Source organism: Prionailurus bengalensis, chromosome F2 (assembly GCF_016509475.1).
Source record: "Prionailurus bengalensis isolate Pbe53 chromosome F2, Fcat_Pben_1.1_paternal_pri, whole genome shotgun sequence".
Taxonomy (NCBI): Eukaryota; Metazoa; Chordata; class Mammalia; order Carnivora; family Felidae; genus Prionailurus; species Prionailurus bengalensis.
Window position 1 is genome coordinate 18,457,029 of NC_057353.1, and position 26,786 is coordinate 18,483,814.

The 26,786-nt window shown below is 39.5% G+C and overlaps 1 protein-coding gene across 1 annotated transcript in view; it reads left to right on the plus strand.

The window, feature by feature from the left end:
* PREX2 (phosphatidylinositol-3,4,5-trisphosphate dependent Rac exchange factor 2) overlaps positions 1–26,786 on the plus strand; it is a 295,413-nt gene that overhangs the window by 99,227 nt on the left and 169,400 nt on the right. Inside the window, 5 exon segments of the mRNA XM_043601163.1 lie at positions 4,506–4,596; positions 4,599–4,638; positions 10,509–10,612; positions 21,931–22,080; positions 24,980–25,124. Of these exon segments, the coding sequence (XP_043457098.1) occupies positions 4,506–4,596; positions 4,599–4,638; positions 10,509–10,612; positions 21,931–22,080; positions 24,980–25,124 (530 nt within the window).

Here is a 26,786-nt window from a genome sequence, read left to right on the forward strand (position 1 = left end):
TTAAAAAAATAAAAAGAAAAGTGTTGACCTCAAAGAAGTTAAATCGTATTCTGAAATTTGATCAGGAGCTATGAGGTAATGGGAACTTATGGTAATGACTTATACGTAATGTATTTGTATATTAGCGACAGGTTTGGGAGTTTGCTATGATACCTGTCTGGATTAAATGATTTAAAAGTCAGACTATTTTGGGCGCCTGGGTGGCGCAGTCGGTTAAGATTCCGACTTCAGCCAGGTCAGGATCTCGCGGTCCATGAGTTCGAGCCCCGCGTCAGGCTCTGGGCTGATGGCTCAGAGCCTGGAGCCTGTTTCCGATTCTGTGTCTCCCTCTCTCTCTGCCCTTCCCCCATTCATGCTCTGTCTCTCTCTGTCCCAAAAATAAATAAAAACGTTGAAAAAAAATTAAAAAAAAATAAAAGACTATTTAAGTAGAGGATAGAGGAAAATGATATAGGTGCTTGTACTATAGGGGCACTTGGAATTAGTTGTAAGATGGGGTTGCCATAAATGTGCTAATACGATTTTTTGGCATCTATATGATTTATTTGCCCGCTCATATCTGAATGGTTGTGTTCACTTCTGGAGATGTTACATATTAAGGGAGACCCTGACAAACTGGAGAAGGTCCAGAGAAGATCTTCCAGGATCTTGCAGGTTTCTGAAACCAAGCCATAGGATGAATGGTCAAAAGCAATGAAGTTCTATAGTTTGGAAGGCAGAAGGGACATATTGGCTATGTTCAGATATTGGTGGGCCAGGTCTATCATGATGAAGAGGGTGTCCCTCTACTCCCAGGAAGCAAAAGTAGAGTCAGTGAGTAGAAAGAGGGTTAGAGTTTGGCTCTACAATAAGAAAAATATTTCTAATAATTAGAGTGACTCAATAAATAAATTGCCTATCTTATGAGGGAATGAACTTCATTTTATAAGAAGTGTTTAAGAATAGGTTGGACAGCCATTTTTGTCAGCAAGGGTCAGTGTTCTCTGAGGCAACAAGATGTGTCCACCCTCATTAACCTGAGAATAAGAGAAATAACATTGTCTTCAAAAAGTTAAACCATAAAAATCCAACATAGAGTAAACCACAGCAGAGATCAGAAATCAGTGAAGTCCCCTTGCAGAAGAGTATCACCTTTAAAGCTAGCAATGATAATTGTCCCAGCCTTTATTGAGTCCTTTTATGTGCTAGGCATCATGCTGGGAGTTTTACATATATTGTCTGTTAATACTCTGTATAAATTAAATACTATTACCCTTTTCTACGGTGGTTTGAAGGCATGAACATGGCTACAAAATCAAAGGAGTCATTCAAAAGTGTGATTTGTTAGTACCGGAAGCAGAGAAAAGAGAGCGAGGGCAGCACACAGAAAGACAAATGGACTTTGGATGGTCTTGTCCAGGTGGTAGATAGATTGTGCTAGCTCATTGCTTAGAAACTGCTTTAATTCTAGTTACCAAAATTTCCCTCCCACCCTCCCTCCTTTCCTCCTTCCTTCCCTTCCCTCCTTCCTCCCTCCCTTCCTTCCCATGCTCCTCCTATTCTCTTGGTACATAAATGAGCAATTCCAATCCCACCTATAGGCGCTGTTGAAAGCTTTCCTTCATCCTACTCTAATAGTCCAGGCATGCTTCTGACTTGTCTAATGCTACCATCTGAGAGAGCTTCCTGCTGTAAAATTAGCTTTTTATTAGAAATCAAAGGTACAGCTGCTGACAGGGAGTACTCAGCCTCTCCAAAACCTAACCTACGAGAACGTTTGGCTCATTAGCTACCATGGCCCTGCTATTCAGTTCACTCTGCTGTTCACAGGACTAGAGACAGTTTCTCTCAACCGGGGAGCACGACTTCATTGGAAAGTCTTTGTGGCATTGACAAGACAAAAGATATAAACGAACAAGAATTTGATGGGACGATTCAAATAACATGCAGACAGTTCACAGGAGGACAAAAACAGGGAAAAGGCAGGGGTTTCCTCAGTGGTAAAACTAGGAGTGGTGGGCAAAAATCAGGTCCTTTCCTCTGTTTTTGTCTGGTTGTGAGTTTGTTACTTGTGTAAAGATTCTTTCTGATTATGATACAGCTTTCCAACTAGGTACATTTACAAAGGAAGATTGCGTTGGCCATGCTTATGGGAACATTCAGTGTGTACATCAGTTATTTTTATTATCAAGAATAATATATCCACTTTCTATTTTACTTTACACCTTAGTTCCCATGAGTTCTTCAGAGCTGGTACAATATGTCCTGTGAGACTGTGTAAGAGGATGGACTAAATGGCCCCTAGCCATTATACGTAGCTCAAATTTACATTAAATTCTTGTGTACATTAATAAAGATGATAATCACAAACAAGTCAGGAAATAAAAGGTTAAGATTTTGGTCAAATAGGAATGCATCCATCAATATTAATTTTGGGAGCTTATTTGGAAGACTAGTTAATATGCAAATGGGGATAACATCTGCAGTTACCCTTTCATGAGATAAGTTAACTTCCTTGTGTGGCTTTCTTGGGCTACTGTACGAAATAGTCCAAGGCGAAGCGTTTTGTACCTTTTGTAAAATTGCTATCAATACAGCCACTTTCATAACATCGTACAGGTTCCTGTGCAAGAATCAAAGTGATGTTTCCTTGTTTACATTTTTAAATGTCTTCATTCTGTCTTAATTTTTTTTTCCTGAGGTAGGGATGGTATTTAGTATAAATAAGAAATCATTTGTTACTGGAATTGGGATTTATATTCTTATTTGATGACAGTTTTTACTTAATTATCACGTGTTGAAGGATATGATTGTGTAAATTTTTGATAGATCTTCAGTTATATATCCACCCTTATGGCGGAAGGAAAGAAAAAAGGGATCTTTCTAAAATTTAAAATGTTTGTGTAACTGATGGTCGCCAGAGGGGACGTGGGAGAGGGGAGGGGTGCAATAGGTGAAGGGGGTTAAGAATGCACTTGGCACAATGAGCCCTGGGTAAGGTATGGAATTGCTGAACCACTGTATTGTACACCTGAAACCAGTAGAACACTGTGTATTAACTATCCAAGAATTAAAATAAAAAGCTTAATAAACAACAAAAAAATATTTAAATAAAACATAAAAGCAAAAACAAAATGTGTTTGTAATATAGATACTCAACATAATCACATTCTCTTAACTTCCCATTTGGGAAGTCTCTTGTTGATAGATAGGAGTTGTCATTGTAATTAAAATTTTTACAATAAATCAGAAAAAACTATATCACTGATTATTGTGGAAGTAGGAAATTTAAAATTAAGGTTTTGAGTTTTAAATATCAAAAATAAAAGTTAAAGCATTCAGTTTAAAAAGAATCAGAAATTTATCATCAGATTTAAAGAGACCGGACATATTTAAAACAAATATTCATTTTAAAGAGCACAATTTACAGATATCTACTGAAAACTTTTTTTTCCCTTTTTTGTCTAATTTGGTGCATTTGTTATGATAGTTCAGGTTGTAGAAACAAATAGACTACAACATTTATAATGGCTCAAAATAGGTGTTTATGCTCAGCTCACACAATAAGCCAATGCATGCGTTCTACTTTAGTGGGTAGCTTTGTTCTTTTGATGATTCAGGCCCCGTTCATCTTGTGGCTCCTCTCAATGGTTAGCCCTTGTGTTAAGACTCACTTTTGTCACTAATCATATGACCTTAGTGTGCACTCAATGAAGGCTTATTTAATGAATGAGTGTGCCTGTGCTAACTTTCATAAGGTAAAAGGCTCTATGGAAGGTCGCTGTGTTTAAATAAGGTTTTTTTTTCTTTTAATTTCTTCTGTTTTCTTCCTGTCCATCCTAGGAGAGGAGATATAAATTGGGACATGCTAAAAATTTGAAGAATTTCATATACTTTATGATATGTCCACGGAGCTCTTTTCCCATCCCAGGGAATGAGAGGAGGAGCAAAGGAGTAGTAGAGACATGAACGTTTTTGGGGTTTTTAAAAAAAATTTTTTCACGTTTATTTATTTTCGAGAGAGAGACAGGTGTGAGTAGGGGAGGGCAGAGAGAGAGGGAGACACAGAATCTGAAGCAGGCTCCAGGCTCTGAGCTATCTGCGTAGAGCCTGATGTGGGGCTCAAACTCATGAACCATGAGATCATGACCTGAATTGAAGTCAGATGCTTAACCGATTGAGCCACCCAGGCACCCCAGGACATGAATGTTATGAATCAATTTGAAATCATCTCCTTTTAAAAGAACACAGGTGACATGTATCATCCATGTTTATGCACATATGTGTAAGATAGCTAAAAGGAGGCACACAATCTCTTAAAGGTGGTTGTAGCTGCTGAAACTGATGAGGAGGAGTCTGGAAGGGAATATTTATATTCCCAGTGTATAAATATTTATAATATTTGAACTTTTATCCTGTCTATATATTGTATCTTAAAATAAAAACAGACTTTTAGGGAAAAAAAGAATTACACACAAAGTTTCTATTAAATAATCAGGCTTTCTCTGCATTTTTTTCTGACCTAGGGATCCAACATTACCGATACCTGCACTGAAATGCTAATGTGTGGAGTCTTACTGAAAATCTCTTCTGGAAATATTCAAGAACGGGTGTTTTTCTTTTCGATAATCTTTTGGTGTATTGCAAAAGAAAACACAGGTAAGGGGATAAACAAGTACTAGTTCAGAAATTATTTATCCGTCTCATGGCCTCAGCCTTTTCCTCAGTGCTCCTGGGGACTCAGGATCTCCTCAGTAAATCCCATAGTCTCTTCACCTGCAATGATTTTCTCCTTCATTATACCTGCAGCCCCTGTCCTGTCGACATCCCTTTACTTCGTCAACACTCACAGCTATAAAAATTGAAATCTAAATTTTAAGCATCCCACTCTGCTTCACTAAGCTGCTCCTGTCAAAGTCATCATTCCCCTGTGTTTTCTAATCACGTGGTCACTTTGTTTTATGTGTTTCCTCGGCAGAAGAAGTAGATGAGCACTTCCTCCTTCTTAAAACACTTTCTTCTCTTTCCTTTCGTAACATCACACTCTATTGGTCAAATATTGGCCTGCTGCGTGCTTCTGCTTTCCACTCCCTTTGCTCTATTATATTTATCAACTCTGCCTTAGTGATTTGATTCAATCCTGTGGCTTCCTGTCCCACCCACCTCCACGTGACTTGCTCAGAAATCTCTAGCCCAGAATTATAGACTCATCCTTCCTACCTATTTGGTATCTCACTTGTGATGGTTGTGAAGATTTTCAACATGGAAGGAATAGAATTCCTGATTTCTTCTCTTAATGGTGCTCCTCCCCCAATTTTCCCCATCCACTGGTTTCCCTAACTTCAAAAGCTAGGAGTTAACCTTGGTTCCTCTCTTTTCCTCAACCTCCCAAATGTAATCCATTAGGGAATCTTACCGATTCTGCATTTAAAACATATGAAAACCTCCCCCCACATCTCTCCATCTATCCTAGTCCAGTCAACCAGCATCTCCTCCCTGGCTAACAGTGGCTGGTCCCACCAGGTCCTCATTTACTGCTCTAAAGTTGATGCTCTATACAGAAACCAGAGCAACCTTTGTAACGCAAATGAAAGCACATTATTACCTATCTTGAAGCTATCATTGGCTTCCCGGAATACAGTCGCAACTCCTTATCCTGGCTTGCAGATTTCTGCATGACCCAGCCCCTCCCTACTTCTGTGACCTCATCTCACCCCATGTCTTTTTTTCCTGTTCCTTGATTATACCATTTGCATTTCCTTCTTACAGCCTTTGCCCTGCCTGTTTCTTCCCAGGATGCTCTTCCGTCTGAGTTTTGTTTGGCTAGATTCTTCATGTCTTTTAGATCTCACTTAAGTATCTCTCTTTCAGAAATATCTTCTCTGACCACCCCATCCACTGTAGCCTCCCAGCCATTCTCTATCAAGAAAGTTCTTGCTAGTGTTTTCTTCATTATTTATTTATTTGGTGCCACCTTCACTAGATTAGACTGTAAAGTCCTTGAGAACAGCTGTCTTGCTGCTTAGTCTCTGCTATTTCCTCAGAGGCTGGACCTGCCATGTAATAGACAATCAAGAAGTATTTCTTCAACGTTTATTTATTTTTGGGACAGAGAGAGACAGAGCATGAACGGGGGAGGGGCAGAGAGAGAGGGAGACACAGAATCGGAAACAGGCTCCAGGCTCTGAGCCATCAGCCCAGAGCCTGACGTGGGGCTCGAACTCACGGACCGCGAGATCGTGACCTGGCTGAAGTCGGACGCTTAACCGACTGCGCCACCCAGGCACCCCAAGAAGTATTTCTTAAATAAGTGAATAAACGAATGAACGAAACCCAGCCAAGTCCCTGGTATAGCTTAGCCACCATTAGTTTAAATAATTTTATGTATCTTTGTTATTGATGTACTGCTACTTGTTTTAAAGCATGGGTATAATTTTTCTTCAGAAGGTGCTTAATTTATAGGATGTTTTCTTGAACTCTTGGCAAAAATTTTTACAGGTTGATTAAGCAAAATAGTAGGGCTGCATTTAATTGGGAAATTTATATGCTTCTTCCTAACCATATCTAGATAACATTAGTTTCAGTGAAATGGTACTAAGCGGCTTCTCTAAACTTAAAGGTGAAGCAGGTGGTTGAGAATGCAGGGTTTGAGTGTTTATTCTAGATTCAGAAATTAGGAAATTATAGCCAAACATTTTCTGGTAAAGTAAGAATGAGAAACTCAAAACCAACGGAGGCAAGATTAAGGGAATGTCCTTCTTTATCTCTTGAAACGATGAACAAGATGCCCAGTGTAAGTTTGCGAAAAGTTGGCAGCTACATTGATGACGTGGCTGTTTTGCCTTTCGGACTGTGCTATCAGAATTCTCTAGTATGAGACATTAATGCGGAAATATAATGACATTAACTGAGAAAACATAGAACTACCCCATGTGCCTTGATGAAACGGAGCAGTTTAGGATTAAAGTCAAAGGATAATTAAATTGTTTAAAAAAATAATTAAATTGTCATTATCTCTGTCTTAATGAGTATTTAAAAAAATTCTTTTTACTGTATATGAAAATAAACTTGTCTGGTTTTTTTAGAATGCTTTTCTGAATTCTTTGTGTTTTGAAGCAAGATTGAGATGAATAGAAGTAGGCTTTAGGAAGACTGTTAATTTTACGTGTACGTAACTCATTAAAAAATTGTAATATGGGGTGCCTGGGTGGCTCAGTCGGTTAAGCGTCCGACTTCGGCTCAGGTCATGATCTCGCAGTCTGAGTTCAAGCCCTGCGTCGGGCTCTGTGCTGACAGCTCAGAGCCTGGAGCCTACTTTGGATTCTATGTCTCCCTCTCTCTCTGCCCCTCCCCTGCTCATGCTCTGTCTCTCTCTGTCTCAAAAAAAAAAAAAACCATAAAAAAAAATTGTAATGTGATTCAAATTGTTTACGTGCAGTTGTTTTTTCCAAGCTTTACTGAGGTATAATTGACAAATAGAATTGAAGGATATTTTAGTTCTACAGCATTATGATTTGATATACATCGTGAAAGGATTTCCTCCGTGTAGTCAATTAACACATCCATCTAGGTACAGTTATTAAAGGCATCCATTTGAGAATGAGATCTTTTTTCTTTATTATAGTTGATCTCATACTTATATATATGCCCGCCTTCAAGTCCAAAGTTTTTGCACAGTTAGCAAAAGTTTTTGTCCACATTATATGCACATTGAAGACATTTGCTTAAAAATCACAGGCTTTTTCATTTTTAATGTTTATGCATTTGTGAGAGACAGAGAGAAACAGAGCACGAGCTGGGGAGGGGCAGAGACAAAGGGAGACAGAATCCGAAGCAGGCTCTGGACTCTGAGCTGTCAGCACAGAGCCTGACTTGGGACTCAAACCTACAAACCTGAGATCATGACTTGAGTGTATAATGATGATGTCATTTATGGTCTCATGGCTGTTATTGTTAAATAGCTAAACAACAGGAAACATTTGTAAAATTAAAAGCCTGCAGTTTTGGGGGCACCTGGGTGACTCAGTCGGTTAAGCATCTGACTTGGCTCAGGTCATGATCTCAGCCACTGATAGGAGAATGAATATTATCCCAATAAGTTAATAACAGTTACTTATTCATTCTCCTATCAGTGGACTTTAGATTTTTATTTGTTTTCTTTGTTGGTTTTAGTTTTTCTGCTATTATGAACATTCCTGCACATGTATCCTGGTGACCATTAAAACACATACTTAGGAGGGAAATCATAGAATTGGGATATGCAAAATAGTCAACATTACAATATAAAACAAAATTGTTTTCAAACCTTAGGCTTTTCAGTCTATGTACTTTAATAGAGCCATCTTCTGAAAGGACCAAAGATCTCTCTGTCTGAGTGAAGTGTTTCAGTATTGATCAAACACTTACTGAAATTTCATATTGAGTGTTACTATCTGCAGGTCAAGAGAAATAATAGAAACATGTACAGAGTTCACAGCAGTATCACAAAGAAAATTAATACTTTGAAAATACGACCCAGTGAATGATTCCATGCCATGGTTCTCTGACTGTGACTAAAACTGTTACTAAGTATATTAAACTTTTAAAAAAATATATGATGTGTCAACTTACAAGGAATTCTTTTTTACCAGACACCATGATACTATGTCCTACCTGGGAGAATATTCAGGTACCTGCATATTAGTCTGCTCTGCATTCTTCTCTGTCCTTGGCTGACTCTGATGCCAACTTGCATACTGCCTGGCCCGAATCCCTAAATTGTAGCATTTATTTAAGGTTATTCACAAAGGACATTCAGAGGTCACTTTCAAAATGAACACGGGAGTGCAAGATGGTGAAGATCTGGGACTAATAAATCCTAAATCAGGTTAATTAATCTATTTAGTTAGGATTCTTTACTAGTGGTGAAGGATTACTAAGTTTTAATGAGAGTTTAGACAGATAAGCCAGGAAGATGTACTCTTTTCCAAGGAAGAAACTCAGAGACCATGACAGCACCTTGTGACCCCTCTCAGCACCTGCCCAGCACTTCTCAGCACTTCACCACCTCTCAACACTTCAGGACTGATCTCTAACTGTAGGAGAGAGGAGGAGAGGGACATTGAAGCTGGTAAACATTTACATCTCCACTTTTGCCACATGTGTCTGTATAACACAATAAGTGAATAATTATTTCAATATATTAAATTATTTGCTAAACTTTTGTCAATGAGTCAAATGGAATAGTTCAGGTTAATTGAAATCTTTTGAGTGGCTAGGTGTTCTTAAATCCTCCTGAATCATTTCTTAGAATCTTTCTTCTTTAGGGGCGCCTGGGTGGCTCAGTTGGTTGAGGGTCCAACTCTTGATTTCAGCTTAGGTCATGAGCCCAGGGTCCTGGGATCGAGTCCCATGTTGAGCTCCATGCTGAGCTTGGAGCCTGCTTAAGATTCTCTCCCTCCCTCAGCCCCTCTCCCCCACTCAAGGTTGAAGAATCTTTCCTCTTTAAGAATTAAATTAGTTAATAATTTAAAACATAATTTAAAAAAGTTTTTAAAATCAACTCTCCTGAATGTTCAGTGATTCCATTACAAACATACTTAACCACTTAATTCATATGATAAATGTTCACCTGTAAACCTTTGTATTACATGCTTTTTTAGCATTGAAGACTGGTAATAGGCACACTATACACAAAGTTTTGGAATGTTTTCAACTTCTTTTTAAAATAGAAGAAATGAGACCCTTATAAAGGATTATAAGTGTATTAAGAGACTCAACAAGCATACAATTCTCATATCATAAAAACAATCTAGGGAAAATATTTTCAGCTGGATGAGACTCAACTTAAGAATTCCCAGCACAGTCTGTTTCTTTGCAGAGGGATCATAAGTACAAACCGAATTTTACCAGAGCTTGAAAAGGTGGAAATTACCAGCTAGTTACTGAAAAATGAGAAATGAAAGTGAAATAAATCAGATCAAGTTTTAAAATAACTAACTTTTAGTGTGTGTCAGACTTTGATTGGGTACCTTTGATTTCTAACTTGAGCAAAAATACATATTTACCCACCTACCTGTATACTGTTCTTAGTCCAAAGCTTCCATTTATCTAAATTATTTAATTTAATTTTTTTTTGAGAGAGAGAGAGAGAGCATGGGGGAGGAGCAGGAGAGAGGGAGAGGAATCCCAAGCAGGCTCCATGCTGTCAGCACAGAGCCCCATGCAGCGCTCCATCTCACAAACCATGAGATGGTGACCTGAGCCGAAATCAAGAGTCAGACGCTTACCTGACTGAGCCACCCAGATGCCCCAATAACTTCCATTTATTTTAAAACACTAGTCTATAAGTTTCAACTTGTAAAGCAACTAGTGCTGTTATGAATGGGAGGACACAAATAAAAAACAAACACCAAGAGCCTAACATTTGGTGTCATTGATTGCATCAATGTCTGTTTTTTTTTTTTAAGACTAGCTTAAGTTATATTGCTTCAATACTGTTTTTTATTAAGTTTAGTAACAAAATTTTTGTGATTTCATTCCATCACAAGACGGTTGAAGAATAGCAAGGCATCTACAGATGGACATCGGTACCTTTTTCGTGGCCGAATCAATACAGAGGTGATGGAAGTGGAGAACGTGGACGATGGCACAGGTAGGTAATTAGTGATTTTAAAATGAGACGCCGGCTCCCTCATAAGACAAACTTCTCACCTGAATACTTCTTTTGCGGTACATTAGAGCTTAGGAAAACTTTGTTAGGTAGAGCAGTTGGAGGAGAAAGGCGTGATAAGGAAGAAGAGGATTCTTGTCAAAGTGGAGAATTATATTTGGCTGAAATACACTAGCATTCAACACAGAGATACACAGAAATTGCTGAGTAGGAGTGACATACGCACTCATATTTCCTGGTGTAACCAGCATGAGTGCAGAAAATAATGAATGAATTTATTTTCTTTTTAAGTTACACTATCTTTTATAAGTATATATGTGATTTTTTCATATATTCTATTGTATAATGTATATTATATTTCATGTAATATATTCTATTCTACAATATAATATATAAAACCCTAGATTCGTTTTAGCTAGATAGCCGTTGTGTGTAGAAACATGTCAATTTTCTTACAGAGAAAAGTTGTGGATGAAGGTGGTTTGTGTATTTTAAGTGCTCATTTTAAGTACTTTATTACTTATAGATGGTACGTTTTTGCTCTGCAGATCTGAAGGTACAGACATTGATAAGTAAGTTCGTGAAATCACAGTCACAAACATTAAATAAAATGAAGTTACATAAATTATTTTTATTTGAAAAAATATATGGATCCCATTATGTGGTTATGTACTAGTCTATAATATGAATGTTCAGGAAATTGGATCACATTTTCCCCCGATGATTTTAATTAGATTTCAAAGATATGCTTCTAGGAGAAAAGGACCAGATGAAATAACGTATATTAATTGTTGCTAAATGACTTTAATTCCCACATGCAGAAGTGTTCTGTATAATACTTCATTTAAACTGGGATTGGGGCACAGGTCAGCTCCCGTCTACCACATACCTTTGTTACCATCTTTTAGTCCCAGAGGGGAGAAGAATGTTTATCCTTTGCAGGGGTGCAAATTTTCAAAAGTGCTCACCTGTGTGCCATTTCTCTATCCCATTGTCAGTATCCTAAAAATTGTCCAGAATATAAAATAGTAAAGCATGATTGTTTCAGGTAAGAGGGGAAGGACATGCAAGGAGCAAAATTCAGGTGTACTGCCTGGGAACCAAGTCGTCTTGTGGTGAGGTTCCTCATGGACTAGGGGAGAGAGGGAGTGTGGAGCTGACAGGTGGCACAGCTAAAAATCCCTTTCTATAATACAGGTGCAAATACATGCTCACATGTGGGACCTAGTAGGCTATCTTTCCTTGGCAGGATATGCACAATATTTATTTTTTCAAATTTTTTGATGTTTATTTATTTATTTATTTTTGAGACAGATAGAGAGCGAGTCAGGAAGGGGCAGAGAGAGAGGGAGACAGAGAATCCCAAGCAGGCTCCGCTTGGTCAGTGCAGAGCCCAATGCGGGACCTGAACTCAGGAACCATGAGATCGTGACCAGAACCAAAGTCAGACGCTTAACCGACTGAGCCACCCAGGCACCCCCACTGTATTTTTATAAGGTGGCATTAATTCATTTTAATGCTTTGAAAAGAGACTAGTGACGTTAGGAAGTTGCCTGTCTAAAATGTGAACAGCTCTCTCACTTCAGTAACCCTATTGCTCAAGAGAATATCCAAAAGCCCATGTACTTGAGGTCGGAAGAAGTAAGGCAGGGGAAGGCACACTCAAAGCTCTACTCTGTTCCTTCTTGGCCTCGTCTGCCCTGGTGGAACCACCTGTTCCCTGTTGCTTCAGCCTTCTCTTTGTTTTTTTTCATAAAGCTCCTGTGTCTCACTTCCTCTCTCCCAGATGGTGTGGTTGTCTCCATTTGTTCCATCTGCATTGGTAATCTAAGTGAATTTTGGTAAACTGTGTTGAATTTTGATAATGATTACTATGCTATGGGAAATTGGGGCATAAGATAAAGAAATGGAAGGAGCCCAGGGCCTTTGGAGGCATGGGCATAAAATAGCATCTTCAGCATATCTGTGTCAGATAGGTATATGGGGGTGAGCCTATGTGGGGTGATGGAGCTTTAATGCAAGTGGTCTTTGGATTCAAACCCATGAAAAAGTTCTTTTAGCATTGGTAAGATTTTCACCTTCAGGACCTCGGCACCTGAGGGACAGGGGCATTATAGAAACAAGGCCTCAGACCCTGATGAATACAAATTAGTGGGGAAGACTAATATTAGTGATAAAGTGTCTAATGACAGATCTTGACACAAACTTCCAAGGCTCAGGATTCATTGAAATATGATGAAGAAATTAATTACACTTTGTATTATTCAGTTAAGATTTTGTTTCCCCCTTCAACATACATATGCAGCATGTTGCTGAAATTTGGCTGCAAATACTTGCTACAACGTCACTTAAAGACATTTTAGGCTCCAGCTGGATACCTTCCCTTTGCTTCCTGCAAAGAAAATTTGGTTTTCTCATAAGTGTGTGTACTAGGTCTTTTGGGGGAGTATGTGTCCTCAGCCAGGACATGGAAATTTAAGAATAGAATTTCTGAAGATGAATAGGATCTTGAAGATCAACTCATATACCCTGTTAACATTTCGGATGATGGAAACCAGGCCACACTTAAGAACTAACTCATCCACTTTTACCCAGCTGTTTGGTATGGAGCTGGGACTAGAGTGAGGTTTCTCAGGTGCCCATGGCCATGCCTTGAGAAACATGGAGCAGCGACTCCATATGAATTTTAAATCTGTAGGGACCAACTGGAGAGCAATGAAGAGATAAGGCATTAATGTGTAGAAATTGACTTTGGTTGTTTGAGAGACAATCTGACTGCTGCACCAACTTTCTCCTTTCCTGTTTTCTTGGTCATTTCCATCATGGAATCTCTATTTTTTTTTTAATTTTTTTTCAACGTTTATTTATTTTTGGGACAGAGAGAGACAGAGCATGAACGGGGGAGGGGCAGAGAGAGAGGGAGTCACAGAATCGGAAACAGGCTCCAGGCTCCGAGCCATCAGCCCAGAGCCCGACACGGGGCTCGAACTCACGGACCGCGAGATCGTGACCGGGCTGAAGTCGGACGCTTAACCGACTGCGCCACCCAGGCGCCCCTGGAATCTCTATTTTTGATGAGCTCAGGTTTTAAGTGTTCTTTTAAAAAAATTTTTTTAATGTTTATTCATTTTTTGATAGAGAGGGACAGAGCGTGAGTAGGGGGAAGGGCAGAGAGAGGGAGACACAGAATCGGAAGCAGGCTCCAGGCTGTGAGCTGTCAGCACAGAGCCCGATGCAGAACTCGAACTCACGAACCGTGAGATCATGACCTGAGCTGAAGTCAGACGCTTAACCACTGAGCCACCCAGGTGCCCCTAAGTGTTCTTACTTTATACTTATAAACGGGAGCTCTGATGCTGATAGATCTCAGCAGAGCTGATCAGTGTTTGTATACCAAGTTCTTCCCACGCTAGGACCCTGGATGAATTCGGTAAGGGATGGCAAATACCATCAGGCTTTTGTGTTCATTGCCAAAACCAGAAACAAACAACAATGATACCATATTGTGGTATAAATAATAAAAATTAATTAATCAAGATGTATTTTTAAGCATGCTTAGAAATTTCGATGAAAAATTTAAATGCTCCCCCATCTATTTGAATATATTGTAGAAATACTAGGTATTTTTGTATACTCTAATTATAAGTAAAATGCTTTTCTTTTCTAAGGGCCTCCATCAGACAACCATTTGCACTAATTTAGCTCAAAACTTGCAGAAGTAATTGCATTTGGAATGAGTCTAAGCTTTTTAGCCAATGTGTAACTATCTCAAATCTTTTGAAAAATAAACATGATTCTACTTTTATTTATAATGTTTAATGGTTTGGATTATATCAGTTATATCTCAGAATACAAAAAAATTAATGCAACGATGATAAGACATGCAGAAATGTAAAAATCTGTGTATTTATTTTAATATATCCGCATTATCCATTACTTCTTGTGTTCAACAAAGATGGTAGCCATTGAGTATGTGGCCAGATTTCCATTCCACTATTCTCTATAGTTTTAATTTTTTTTTTAATGTTTATGTATTTTTGAGAGAGAGGGAGAGAGAGAGAGAGAGAGAGAGAGAAAGAGAGAGAGGGTGTGAGCTGGGGAGGGGCAGAGAGAGGGAGACAGAATCTGAAGCAGGCTCCAGGCTCTGAGCTGTTAGCACAGAGCCAAATGTGGGGCTCGAACTCACAAACATGAGATCATGACCTGAGCCGAAGTCTGATGCTTAACTGACTGAGCCACCCAGGTGCCCCTCCATTCCACCATTCTCTAGATCCGACTCTCATTTGGGTGAATTCTAATTTTTTAAAAATGTTTATTTATTTTGAGAGAGAGAGAGAGAGAGAGAGAGAGAGAGAGAGAGAGAAAGAGTGAGTGAGTGAGTAGGGGAGTGTTGGAGAGAGAGAGGGAAAGAGATAAAGCGAGAGAGAGAGAGAGAGAGAGAGAGAGAGAGAGAGAGAATCCCAAGCAGGCTCTGCACTGTCAGCAGAGCCCGACATGGGGTTCCATCCCATGAACCATGACACCATGACCCGAGCTGAAGTCAAGAGTCGGCCGCTTGACCAACTGAGCCACACAAGTGCCCCTGGGGGATTCCTCTAATTTAATTCCTATTCCTTGTTTATGAGTATATCAGTTTAAACATGATTCATAAAAAGTATCCAGCTTAAGAGCTATGTAGGAAAACTGTCGAACTTTCTACAATTAAATTTCTTTGTAATTTTCATAGTATATTCTTGGAAATTTATTCAAAACGTAGCCCCAGGAGCACCTGGGTGGCTCAGTCGGTTAAGCATCCGAATTTGGCTCAGTTTGTGCTCTCATAGTTCACAAGTTAGAGCTCCGCCTCGGGCTCTCTGCTGTTAGCCCAGAGCCTGCTTCAGATCCTCTATCCCCCTCTTTCTCCACCCCCCCTTCCCTGTGTGCTGTCTCTTTCTCTCTCTTTCAAAAATAAATAAGAAAACATTTAATAAATATTTAAAAAAAGTATACCAGATCATTTGTAAATTCTTTCTTAAGAACAAGTTTATTTGTGTAGTTGGACAAAGGGCAAGAATGGTGACCTTTAGAAAATGTGATCTGTAGTTCAATGTTGGGCAAACCATAGTTTGTAGGACAGTAGTCAAATTTGAATTAGGTAAGATGGAGAATTTTTATTCTTTAAGGTGTTCTTGAAAGTGAACAGGATTTTTAAAGAAAGTTTCAGCTACCATTTTTAATATAAATATTTGAAACCATTCAAAGATATTGAACACATTGGGTTTTTTGAAATTAAATTTTGCTTATTAAAGAAAATTTTGGGGGTGCTTGGGTGGCTCGGTTGAGCATCTGACTCGGTTTTGACTTGGGTCATGGTCACGGGGTCATGGGATCAAGCCCCATGTTAGGCTCTGCACTGAGTGTGGAGCCTACTTAAGATTCTCTCCTTCTCCCTTGGTGTCTGCCCTTCCGCTGCTCTCTCACGCACTCTCTCTCTCTGAATAAATAAACTTAAAAAAAAAAATAAAGTAAATTTGAAAATAACAAAAAGTTGAAAATATAAAGAGAAGTAAATGAGAATTTTAATACTTCCTTCAATTTTTCTTTTTATGCATAGATTTTCAAAAATGTTTAAAAACATGAACTCTAGTTTTATATCCTTTTTTCAATTAAATAAAATCATTGTGTGAATTATAGTCATCTTTATCTTCATGTCTTATCGCCACATAACATAGTATTAATTGTTGCTTAATAGTCAAATAGATAAACCATAGTTACCTTATCAGCCATATTTATTGTTGTGTAACCTGAATTGAATACATTCTTAATTAAAAAGTAGGATAACTTTACAATGTTGAAAAGACTAAGACTATAAGTGTTCTTTCCTGATACACTTACATTTTCAATATGTTATTAATTTAAAGGAGTGTTCTTAAGAATTAAAAAAAAAGGTCAGGGGAGCTATTTTTAGTTTCAAAAGGAAAAATCAGTTAGACTCTCTCTTTTTTTTAAAGTTTATTTATTTATTTATTTTGAGAGAGAAAGTTCTCAGGCAGGGCAGAGAGAGACAGAGACAGAGAGGATCCCAAGCAGGCTCCGTCCTGTCAGCGTGCAGCCTAGTGCGGGGCTTGAACTCATGAATCGTGAGATCATGACCTGACCTGAAATCAAGAGTTAGATGGGGCGCCTGGGTGGCGCAGTCGGTTAGGCGTCCGACTTCAGCCAGGTCACGATCTCGCGGTCCGTGAGTTCGAGCCCCGCGTCGGGCTCTGGGTTGATGGCTCAGAGCCTGGAGCCTGTTTCCGATTCTGTGTCTCCCTCTCTCTCTGCCCCTCCCCCGTTCATGCTCTGTCTCTCTCTGTCCCAAAAATAAATAAACGTTGAAAAAAAAATTTTTTTAAAAATAAAAAAAATAAATAAATAAAAAAAAGAGTTAGATACTTAACCAACTGAGCCACCTAGGCATCCCTCGAACCTCTTTTTTTTTTTTTTTTAAATTTTTAACTTTTTGCCATAAATAATGGCTAATGCTATTTTGGATGCCAGAAAATTTTCTTCTATTATTTGATAAAATCAAAGATTTATTCCAAAAACTAATTTTCTCAACATTAAATATTCATAATGTAAGTAAATTATAATTTTTTTAATATGAAATTTATTGTCAAATTGGTTTCCATACAACACCCAGTGCTCATCCCAACAGGTGCTCTCCTCAATACCCATCACCCACTCCCCTCCCTCCCACTCCCCATCAACCCTGTTTGTTCTCAGTTTTTAATTTTTAAAATTTCTCTTAAAAATTTATGCATTCACACTGTTGATCACCAGAATAAGAGTTAAATACATTGTTTAGACATCAGTTTCTTGATGTTTTGAATAATATTTTCTGGCAGTTTCTTCTGTTTCATAGCCTGAGTATATGGTACTTGGCTAGCTTCCATCTCATTAAAACTCATGCTATTGAAAGGATATCAGCATTTCCACTGAGAGTTATAGTAGTATCAGTTTTAGCAAAACCTCATCTCATTATGTAAAACTATGCTGGATTAAGAGTGAGGAATTTGCAAACTGTATAGCTTCAAAGTAATTAGTGAGTTGTTCTCGGCTGCCCCTTGGATTTTTCTCTTTTTGGAAAAACATCAGTGCCTGGAGACTTGAATTTGGATATTCTACACTTAATGAATTTGTATATTCTACACTCCATTCCTTTTTAACACTTCCTATAGAATTATATTTTAGGTATAAATATAAGTGAAAATTCCTGCACTTGCCATTAATGTTCTTTCAGTAAAAACAGTATTTTTAAATTTCTACTAAGGAAAAGCACTGCTAGGCTTTTCCATGATCTTTATGTGGCTGTTCTTTATAAATAAGTTCAGGGGCGCCTGGGTGGTGCAGTCGGTTAAGCGTCTGACTTCAGCCAGGTCAGGATCTCGTGGTCCGTGAGTTCGAGCCCCGCATCAGGCTCTGGGCTGATGGCTCGGAGCCTGGAGCCTGTTTCCGATTCTGTGTCTCCCTCTCTCTCTGCCCCTCCCCCGTTCATGCTCTGTCTCTCTCTGTCCCCAAAAAAATAAATAAAAATATTCTTTTTCGGGGCGCATGGGTGGCGCAGTCGGTTAAGTGTCCGACTTCAGCCAGGTCACGATCTTGCGGTCCGTGAGTTCGAGCCCCGCGTCGGGCTCTGGGCTGATGGCTCAGAGCCTGGAGCCTGTTTCCGATTCTGTGTCTCCCCCTCTCTCTGCCCCTTGCCCGTTCGTGCTCTGTCTCTCTCTGTCCCAAAAATAAATAAAAAACGTTGAAAAAAAATTTAAAAAAAAGAAGTTATTGAGAAATGTGCTGTGATTGAAATTATGAAGCCATTTATATATCACTAAATACATCATATATTTCTTTTGAAATAAATGAGAATCAATTGCTTATTTTTTATAACACTGATAATTTGGTAACTGATATCATTATGATATTTATACTACATTTTGATACATATGTATGCATATACATATATATGTACTCACATATTTGTATATATGTTTAAAATTATTTATGATTTTTAAAATTAGTGTGGTAGAAAGTAGTTACCACATAAACTTTAAAAAGTGACATTATCCTTTCATTTTAATTTATTAGGTGACATAAGCTATTCTTTCAAAATATTATATTGGAACAGAGATGTACCTATCATTTGACATAGTAGATTTTACAGTCAATTAACAGTCTTGCTTTCTGTACATGAAACAGTAGCCACATGCAATCATGTGCTGACCTGTCTGGTTTTGAGTTCAGCCATACATTTTCCAAGGGAAGTTTGAATGCACAGGTTGTAGTGCTTAGGCAAGGCTTCATGGAAGATGCGGGTACACTTTAAAGAGAAGAAAGAGTTGCTGAGGCAGAGAGCAGGGCTGGTGGCTTGATGAGAGCCTCAGCCTAGAGAACAGGTGAGAAGTCACAGCACAAGGAGGAGGAAAGCAGCAAACAGTGGCAGGGCCACAGGGGAACACAGTGGAAAATGGCATTGTTTGATAGGGGTCAGTTTAAAGAGAAGCGCTAAAGCAATCCTCTGTGTTTTCCCCTGATTCATTGGGGAGCTAACAAAGGCTTTTGAAGTAAGGAATGGCCTGATGAAAAGTGTTGAAGGAAGAGTCAGCAGGGTGTGAGGAGAGCAGTGCCAGACTGAAATAGTCGAGGGAGGGAAGGAAGGAACACCCAGGTTGCAGAGGAGTCTGTCCCAGGGCACGTGGTGTGCAGGGTCAGAAGCATCACCCTGGTAGATGAACTTGTGTTCCTCTGTGTTCTGTGGAAAGAATACGCCATGTTCCTTTTAAAGTAAGCCCAATATTTTATTACTACAGGTTACACGTGGCTATGGTGATTTTCTTTACCTGGGGTGTGGGTAAAGGGTAATATCATTAGTGGGAATGTGGGGTCTTTTAGGCTGCAGTGCTGGGTTCTCTTAGCTGATCTCAGTCTGATTGTGGAAGAAGGGAGAGTGTGAAAAGCTTATGCTTGTTTGTGATATTGGCCCTGTAAAGTGACCCATGCGGGGAGGGGGATCTATGTGGACATGTGCAACTTGATCTTTTTTTCCCACCAATTTATCATATTTTCTCAGTTGGTTATTTTTATAAGTAGTAACAAGGGATTATGGTATAATTATGAACTAATAATTGTTACTTCCTTACTAATTCCATTGATACTTATCTGACAAGTATTAAAAAGTTCTGCTACTTTATACAGGATATGAACATGAACTAAATATGTACAGATAAGAAGAAAGGTACACAAATTCCTTTTCAAAACACATGGCAGGGCGCCTGGATGGCTCAGTTGGTTGAGCATCCAACTTCGGCCCAGATCATGATTTCACGGCTTAGGGATTCAAACCCCTCGTGGGGCTCTGCGCTGATAGCTCAGAGCCTGGAACTTGCTTTGGATTCTGTGTTTCCCTCTCTCTCTGCCCCTCCCCTCCCCTGCTCTCTCTCTCTCTCTCTCTCTCTCTCCCTCTCTCAAAATAAATAAACATAATAAAATAAAAATAAAACATATGGCAATTTCCTGATGGGGGAGATCTTCTGCCATTTGAATCCTTATTTTATCAGAAATTGTTATTATTAACAGGATTATGGCACACACGCACATATCGTATATATATTATATATATTATAACATATATATTGTATTATAGAGTAATAATATCTAACATAATTCTTTCCTGGCTCAAGTATAACTTGGAATTGTTTTAAGTTTATTATTTATTTTGAGAGAGAGAGAGAGTGCAAGCAGGGGTGGGGCAGAGAGACAGAGGGAAAGAGAGAGAATTCCAAACAGGCTCTGCACTGTCAGTGACGAACCAGATGCGGGGCTCGAATTCAAATCGCGAGACCATGACCTGAGCTGAAGCTTAACTGACTGGGCCACCCAGGTGCCCCACTATAAGTTGGACTTTTTTTTTTTTTCAACGTTTATTTATTTTTGGGACAGAGAGAGACAGAGCATGAACGGGGGAGGGGCAGAGAGAGAGGAAGACACAGAATCGGAAACAGGCTCCAGGCTCCGAGCCATCAGCCCAGAGCCCGACGCGGGGCTCGAACTCACGGACCGCGAGATCGTGACCTGGCTGAAGTCGGACGCTCAACCGACTGCGCCACCCAGGCGCCCCAAGTTGGACTTTTTAAAGACCCTCAATATACAGAATCATTTGAGAATGCATTTTTGGAATAGTCAATCTGGTCGCAGATACCTTGTGGTGATTTTGGAGCTAAAAAGACTACGGGCATCATGTCTGCCTCTACTCAGAACTCACCAAATAAAATAAGGCCATTTGAGAAAAAACAAAGAAACAAAAAACAAGTACAGTGCCACAAAGTTATTTCTCTAAACCACCTTTAACGTTTTGTGTCTCACCTCCTGTCCACCCACCATTACTATTTAGTGACTGTCAGGGAGATGAATGAAAAGTGTCACTTTAAATTGGTGCAGGTGCTGACTCAGGCCTTTGTCATATGTTTTTTCATTTTGAAATCTTTGCTTTGCAGACTGTCATGCCAGTAAATGCTGGATACAAGTAACATCACTATTCCCTACCTGCTATTAGGCAGAACTGCCGTAGAGGGTTTCCTGTTGACATTTTCAAATCTAGCATGACAGTGTAGCCAAAATGATGGGGAGACCTAAAAAAAGACGATGTGAATTCATACTCAAAGAAAAATTTCTTCTTCCTATATGGAATCATGTGGTTTTAAAGAGTGCACATCTTTCAGTTTTTCATGACCAAGGATAATGGATTGACATTTATTTGTACCTTTCCATTTATTAAAGATTAGGTAAATGTGCTCTTGGTATGTTCCATTGATTTGTTCTGATTCTTCCTGTGTGGTTCATGAAACAGCTGAAAATTGTTCGGTGGGGATATACTTTGCTTTTGAAAGCTAGAATAATATTTCAAATGAGTATTAGAAAGGCAAAATGAATCTGCCACCTTGGATATTTGATTATTGAGATGAAAATTCTTTTACACGTTCTTCTTTTATTGCTTTAGGAACTTTAACAATATTTTTGGACATAGAGGAAAGGAATGTTAATACTTCAGATGTTTAATTTCATGTAATATATTAATATTAAGAGTTAGAAGTGTTTTATTCCTGAGCACTAACTGCATTTAATATACAAACATTTGATTTTTTATTTTTATGTTCTTCATTTCACATATTTAAAGTGAAGATACTTTTAAGAACCAATGGTGTTGGAACTTTTGTGAATTGAATGGTTGTGTTGATATAATTTATATATTATATTTGTTGTTCACCTTTACCCCCATTAATTTCCAGCTGATTTCCATAGTAGTGGACACATTGTTATCAATGGATGGAAAATACATAACACAGCAAAAAATAAATGGTTTGTGTGCATGGCAAAAACACCTGAAGAGAAGCACGAATGGTTTGAAGCTATTTTGAAAGAAAGAGAACGGAGAAAAGGTGGGTGTATGAATTGGCCACTATTACACTTTTGTGAAGATTCTACCTTAGCAAGAAAGCAGACAATGGGCAGAAATTATGAGAAAGTAAAAAGGTGTGTGATGTTCACCTGGATTTTCCAAGTGAGGTAAGACCCATGCTAAAATACCTTATGGATACTTCTAATATTATCACTGAAAGAAAAGAAAAACCTTGTATAGTTAGTGAAATAATTATATTGTGGCCAGCAGTGTCTTTTAGATATTATGTTAATCTTTTGAGGCTGCTATGATGGATACCACAGACTAGGTGGCTTATAAACAACAGAAATTTATAACTCACAGTTCTGGAGGCTAGGAGCCCAAGATTTGGAGTCTGGTAAGAGCAATTTTCCAGTTCCTAGATGGCCATCTCTTCACTGTGTCCTCACATAACAGCAGGGCAAGAGATCTCTCTGGGGTCTTGTCGATAAGGCCATTAATCTCATTCATGAGGACTCCACTCTCATGACCTAATCACTTCCCAAACACCTTACCTCCTAACACCAGCACAATTAGATGTCAGGTTTGAACATATGAATTTGGGAGGCATGCAAACATTCAGTCTACAGCAAATAGTTTCGTTTGCTTTAAAAGTTGTTAAATTTTCTTTGCACCTTATTCTCGCCATTTCTAAAGCATCATCTCAGAGTTTTCCTGTAAGAGACAAACTTCCATAGTATAAGGCAGTGTTGTAGGGCCTCCAACAGTTGTTCTCTATATATGTAACAGTACAGTGAAAATCTCTAGACCAAATATGTTAGTGTCCTAATTATAGAATAAATCACTTGGGATACACATTAACTTTTTACAATGCCGTTGACTATAATGAAAGTCAATAAGGAGTTTGTTCACATGAAGAGGGAGGCCTGGTTCAAAATTGCTTCACGTTTTTAGCAAGATTCGCAAAAGGCACTTCATCTGGCAGTTTTCAATTGTGTGACGTTTATCTGCAATTACGCACATTTCTTTAATTCAGCTAAGAAATAGAAATGCTTGTGTTACTACTAATTTCTTTACCCAATAATTGATAAGAAACAAGACAGTATGTATTCCTTTTCCCAGAGACTTAGGAATAAAATATCCCATTGCTGATGAAATTTTGAAGCACAAAGAACCCTTTCTTCGATCTTCAGAAATTTTTCCTTGAAGAACATACAAAGCATCTATTTCGATTAAAATATCCATAGCACACATTTATATGAGCATTTCCAAAGCATTTTCAAATACTTAACTCCTTTGATTGGTCTTGGATGGAGAACTAGGTAGAAAAATTTAAAACATAGATTATGAATACCGAATAGCTGATTCTTTCAGTTTTGTTGAATCCAGCAATCAATTCAAATAGCATAGCAAGTCATTTGAAAGGTAAAATAAATTTTTCATCAAGTTGAACCTTTATTTATTTTTTCAGAATGGCTGTGCATACAGATAAACCTAAGGTGAAAAAGGAAGGGAGGAAGGAAAGGAGAGAGAAAGAAAGAAAAGCAAGCAAATAAGCATGTTGTATAAATTTGTTTATGTGAACAGGGTCTATTCTTGATGGAGTATTCCCTATTACTGACAAGTGGTAATTGCCCCTCCATTGTAAAATAAGATTTTCATAAGAAAATTTGTAGCCAGAAAACTAAAAATAATTCAAGTATTTCTTCTTCTGCAACAGTTTGTCAGTCCCGTCCAAACGTCCCAGATTGTGGGCGTTCTCAGGCTTTCAGCTTTGACACCGCTCTCCTCTAAGATAGGTCCTTGCCTGGGTTACCCGTTCCCACCAGATCCACATCAACATCTACACTGCCACTTCGTCCATCTCTCCTGAGCTTCATACGCATGTGTTCTGCTGGCTCCTGGACTCTACCTGAACGTCCAAATTCAATATGCACAGTATTGGACGCCTCCTTACCTGAATCCCTTTTTCAGAAATGCGTCTAACCCCCCACTCCCCAGTTCCAGGCTCTCAGGTCAAAAGCCTAGAAGGCATCCTGATCTCTCTTATCTCCATCGTGCCTGCATTTAACCCTTTGCTGTATCCTATCAGTACTGCTCCCTAGATATGTCTCAGCATCATTCTCTTTGCCCTGTAGCCCCTGCTATTGTCTTCAGGGTTCAACTTGCCTGAATTTTTGAGGCTTCCTCCTAATGGTCTCCCTCTTTTTAAACCCTGCCCCCTTCACTTTGTTCCTGTATTGTCATCTGAGCTTTGTTTCTGAAGCAACAAAACTTTCTTTCCTGTCCTGCCCTGCTTTACCCCTCCCTCTGGTGGAAACCCTTACGTGCTTCCCTGATACCTCAGGGATGAAGTATATGGAAACTGCAGTTGAGCAAGGTCCCTAACTAACCCGCCAGTGTGTCCTGTCCTCTCATGTAGGGCCTGGAGCTGTGCCCCTGTGCTGCTTCACCTCAGGTAGCTCTTGTTAACTCTCTCTCTTTCTCTCTGGAAATACCGTTCATCCCTCTGCTTTTAAACATTGGTCTTCTGTGAAACCTTTCTTAATATTTCTGTGTAGAGGCAAGATCCTCTGATTATGCCTTTACTGTATCACAGTTTCTCCTTTAAGGCTGTTTCCAGGGCCAGCCGGTCCACTTGTGCCGATCTAATTCTGCAGAAGGGGTGCAGGGAGCTTGAGGTACAGCTGCTCTTCCTCCAGTGGCCAAACCATGTGCCTTTGGGCACAGTTTACACAAGGTGCTATATGGCCCTCGAGATCCTGTCTTGACTGTCTCCTTGGTATCCCAAGAGCTTCTTGAAAATCAGGGCCCTAGCATATGGAGCTCTGTGTCTGCAATCCCCTGCATGTGGTAGACGTGAATTAAATGTTTGTTTAATGAAGGCATGAGTGAGTGAGGAGACTTTCAGTACCTGTCCTTTGTTTCATTTCTGATAGGTTTAAAATTAGGAATGGAGCAAGACACCTGGGTAATGATCTCCGAACAGGGTGAGAAACTTTATAAGATGATGTGCAAACAAGGAAATCTGATCAAAGACAGGAAAAGAAAACTGACCACGTTCCCTAAATGCTTCCTTGGAAGGTAAGGTTGGTGGTAGTCTAGGTGCATGTATTTCTTTCATGTTTCCACTATCTCACGTGTTAACTTTCCTTTAATGATTTGTTTTTCTTTAACAAATATTTCTCTAAGCATTTTTGAATATTTCTTTGCTATCAACATTTCCTGGACCGTAGGGGGGTGAAGGAATGGATCTAGGGCCAGAAATCATACAAAACTCAAGACATCTATCCATTCATCCATGACTTCAACAGTTTTGGATGTACTGTGTTCCAAGGGCGAAGCAGAGGTTGGGATCAGGCAGGGGCTGGCAGGCAGGCGGGTTTACCTATAGGGGACAGAGTCTGGCAAGGATGTGAGTACAGGGCCTACGAGTCAGAGAAGACTGGAGAAGTGAAGACACACAGCCTAAGCTGGCAATTAATTCAAAACTTTGACAGCTGGGCTCAGCATGAAGGCCTATCGATGAGGAGTCTGGAAAAGTAGGTCATGCAGTGAGCCTGGCACAGAGCAACAGGCGGGGAAGTCACCTGAGCTTTTCACATAGGTTGGCTGTGTGTCCTTTGGTTTCTCCAGACAGCTGTATGTGGGACTCCCTGCTGGGTTCGGCCTGCAGGACTGAAGGGAAGGGCGGCCGCCTTCAGGTACCTCTGCTTAGGCCAGGCCCTATGCTGGCTTCTTCCTATACGTTATTTCTAATCCTCAAATACATACTTAAGAGGTAAAATCTGTATATTTTTTAAAGATTCAAAACCCAGCCATCAGGGAGCATACCGTGCTCACATTCATATAGCTAGTAAATGCCAGTGTCAACTCTCTAAAAGTAGTTCAAAGCCCAGACTTCACCATCAGACTGTCTCCATGCAAATCTGCTCCTCCCTCTGGCTAGTTGAGAGATTTGGGAAGTTTAAACTTCCTTTTCCTCTCTAAAAATGGAGATGATTGTAGTGGTTACTTGCAATACATACCAGAATGCCTTCTTGATTAATTATGTAGACACAACAAAATAGCCATAGGCCACGCCAGCTCCCAACCCCATGAGAAGAATATAAGCCAGGAAACCCTGGCCTGCAGGGCAGCATGGGGTCTCTTCTCCAGTGAGCATGGTCCTCACAGCAGACCACCCAACTGCCAGCAAGCTAGTGTGGCTATCATCGGTAGGCCCCCAGGTGACAGCTTTTGTGCAAGAGAAAGAGCAGATGTGAGCCCACCTGCACTTGGAAACCTCAATGCTGCAAAGAAGACACTCTTTCCTTCCTTCCTTCCTTCCTTCCTTCCTTCCTTCCTCCCTCCCTCCCTCCCTCCCTCCCTCCCTCCCTCCTCTCTCTCTCTCTCTTTCTTTCTTTCTTTCTTTCTTTCTTTCTTTCTTTCTTTCTTTCTTTCTTTCTTTCTTTCTTTTTTTAATGTTTATGTATTTTTGAGAGAGTGCCAGCAGGGGGAGAGGTAGAGACGGGCACAGAGGATCTGAAGCAGGCTCTGCACTGACAGCAGCAAGTCTGACGTGAGGCTTGAACTCAGGAACTGCAGAAGTCGGACACTCAGCCTGCCAACCCAGGTGCCCCACAGAGACACTATTTCTTATTATAACCTTTTAGGCATAACTTCCCACTTCTCATAGGGACATGCCTACTTATAAGAGTGTCACTTCAAGCTATGGCTTCTCACCAGGTATTTATTAATATTCCA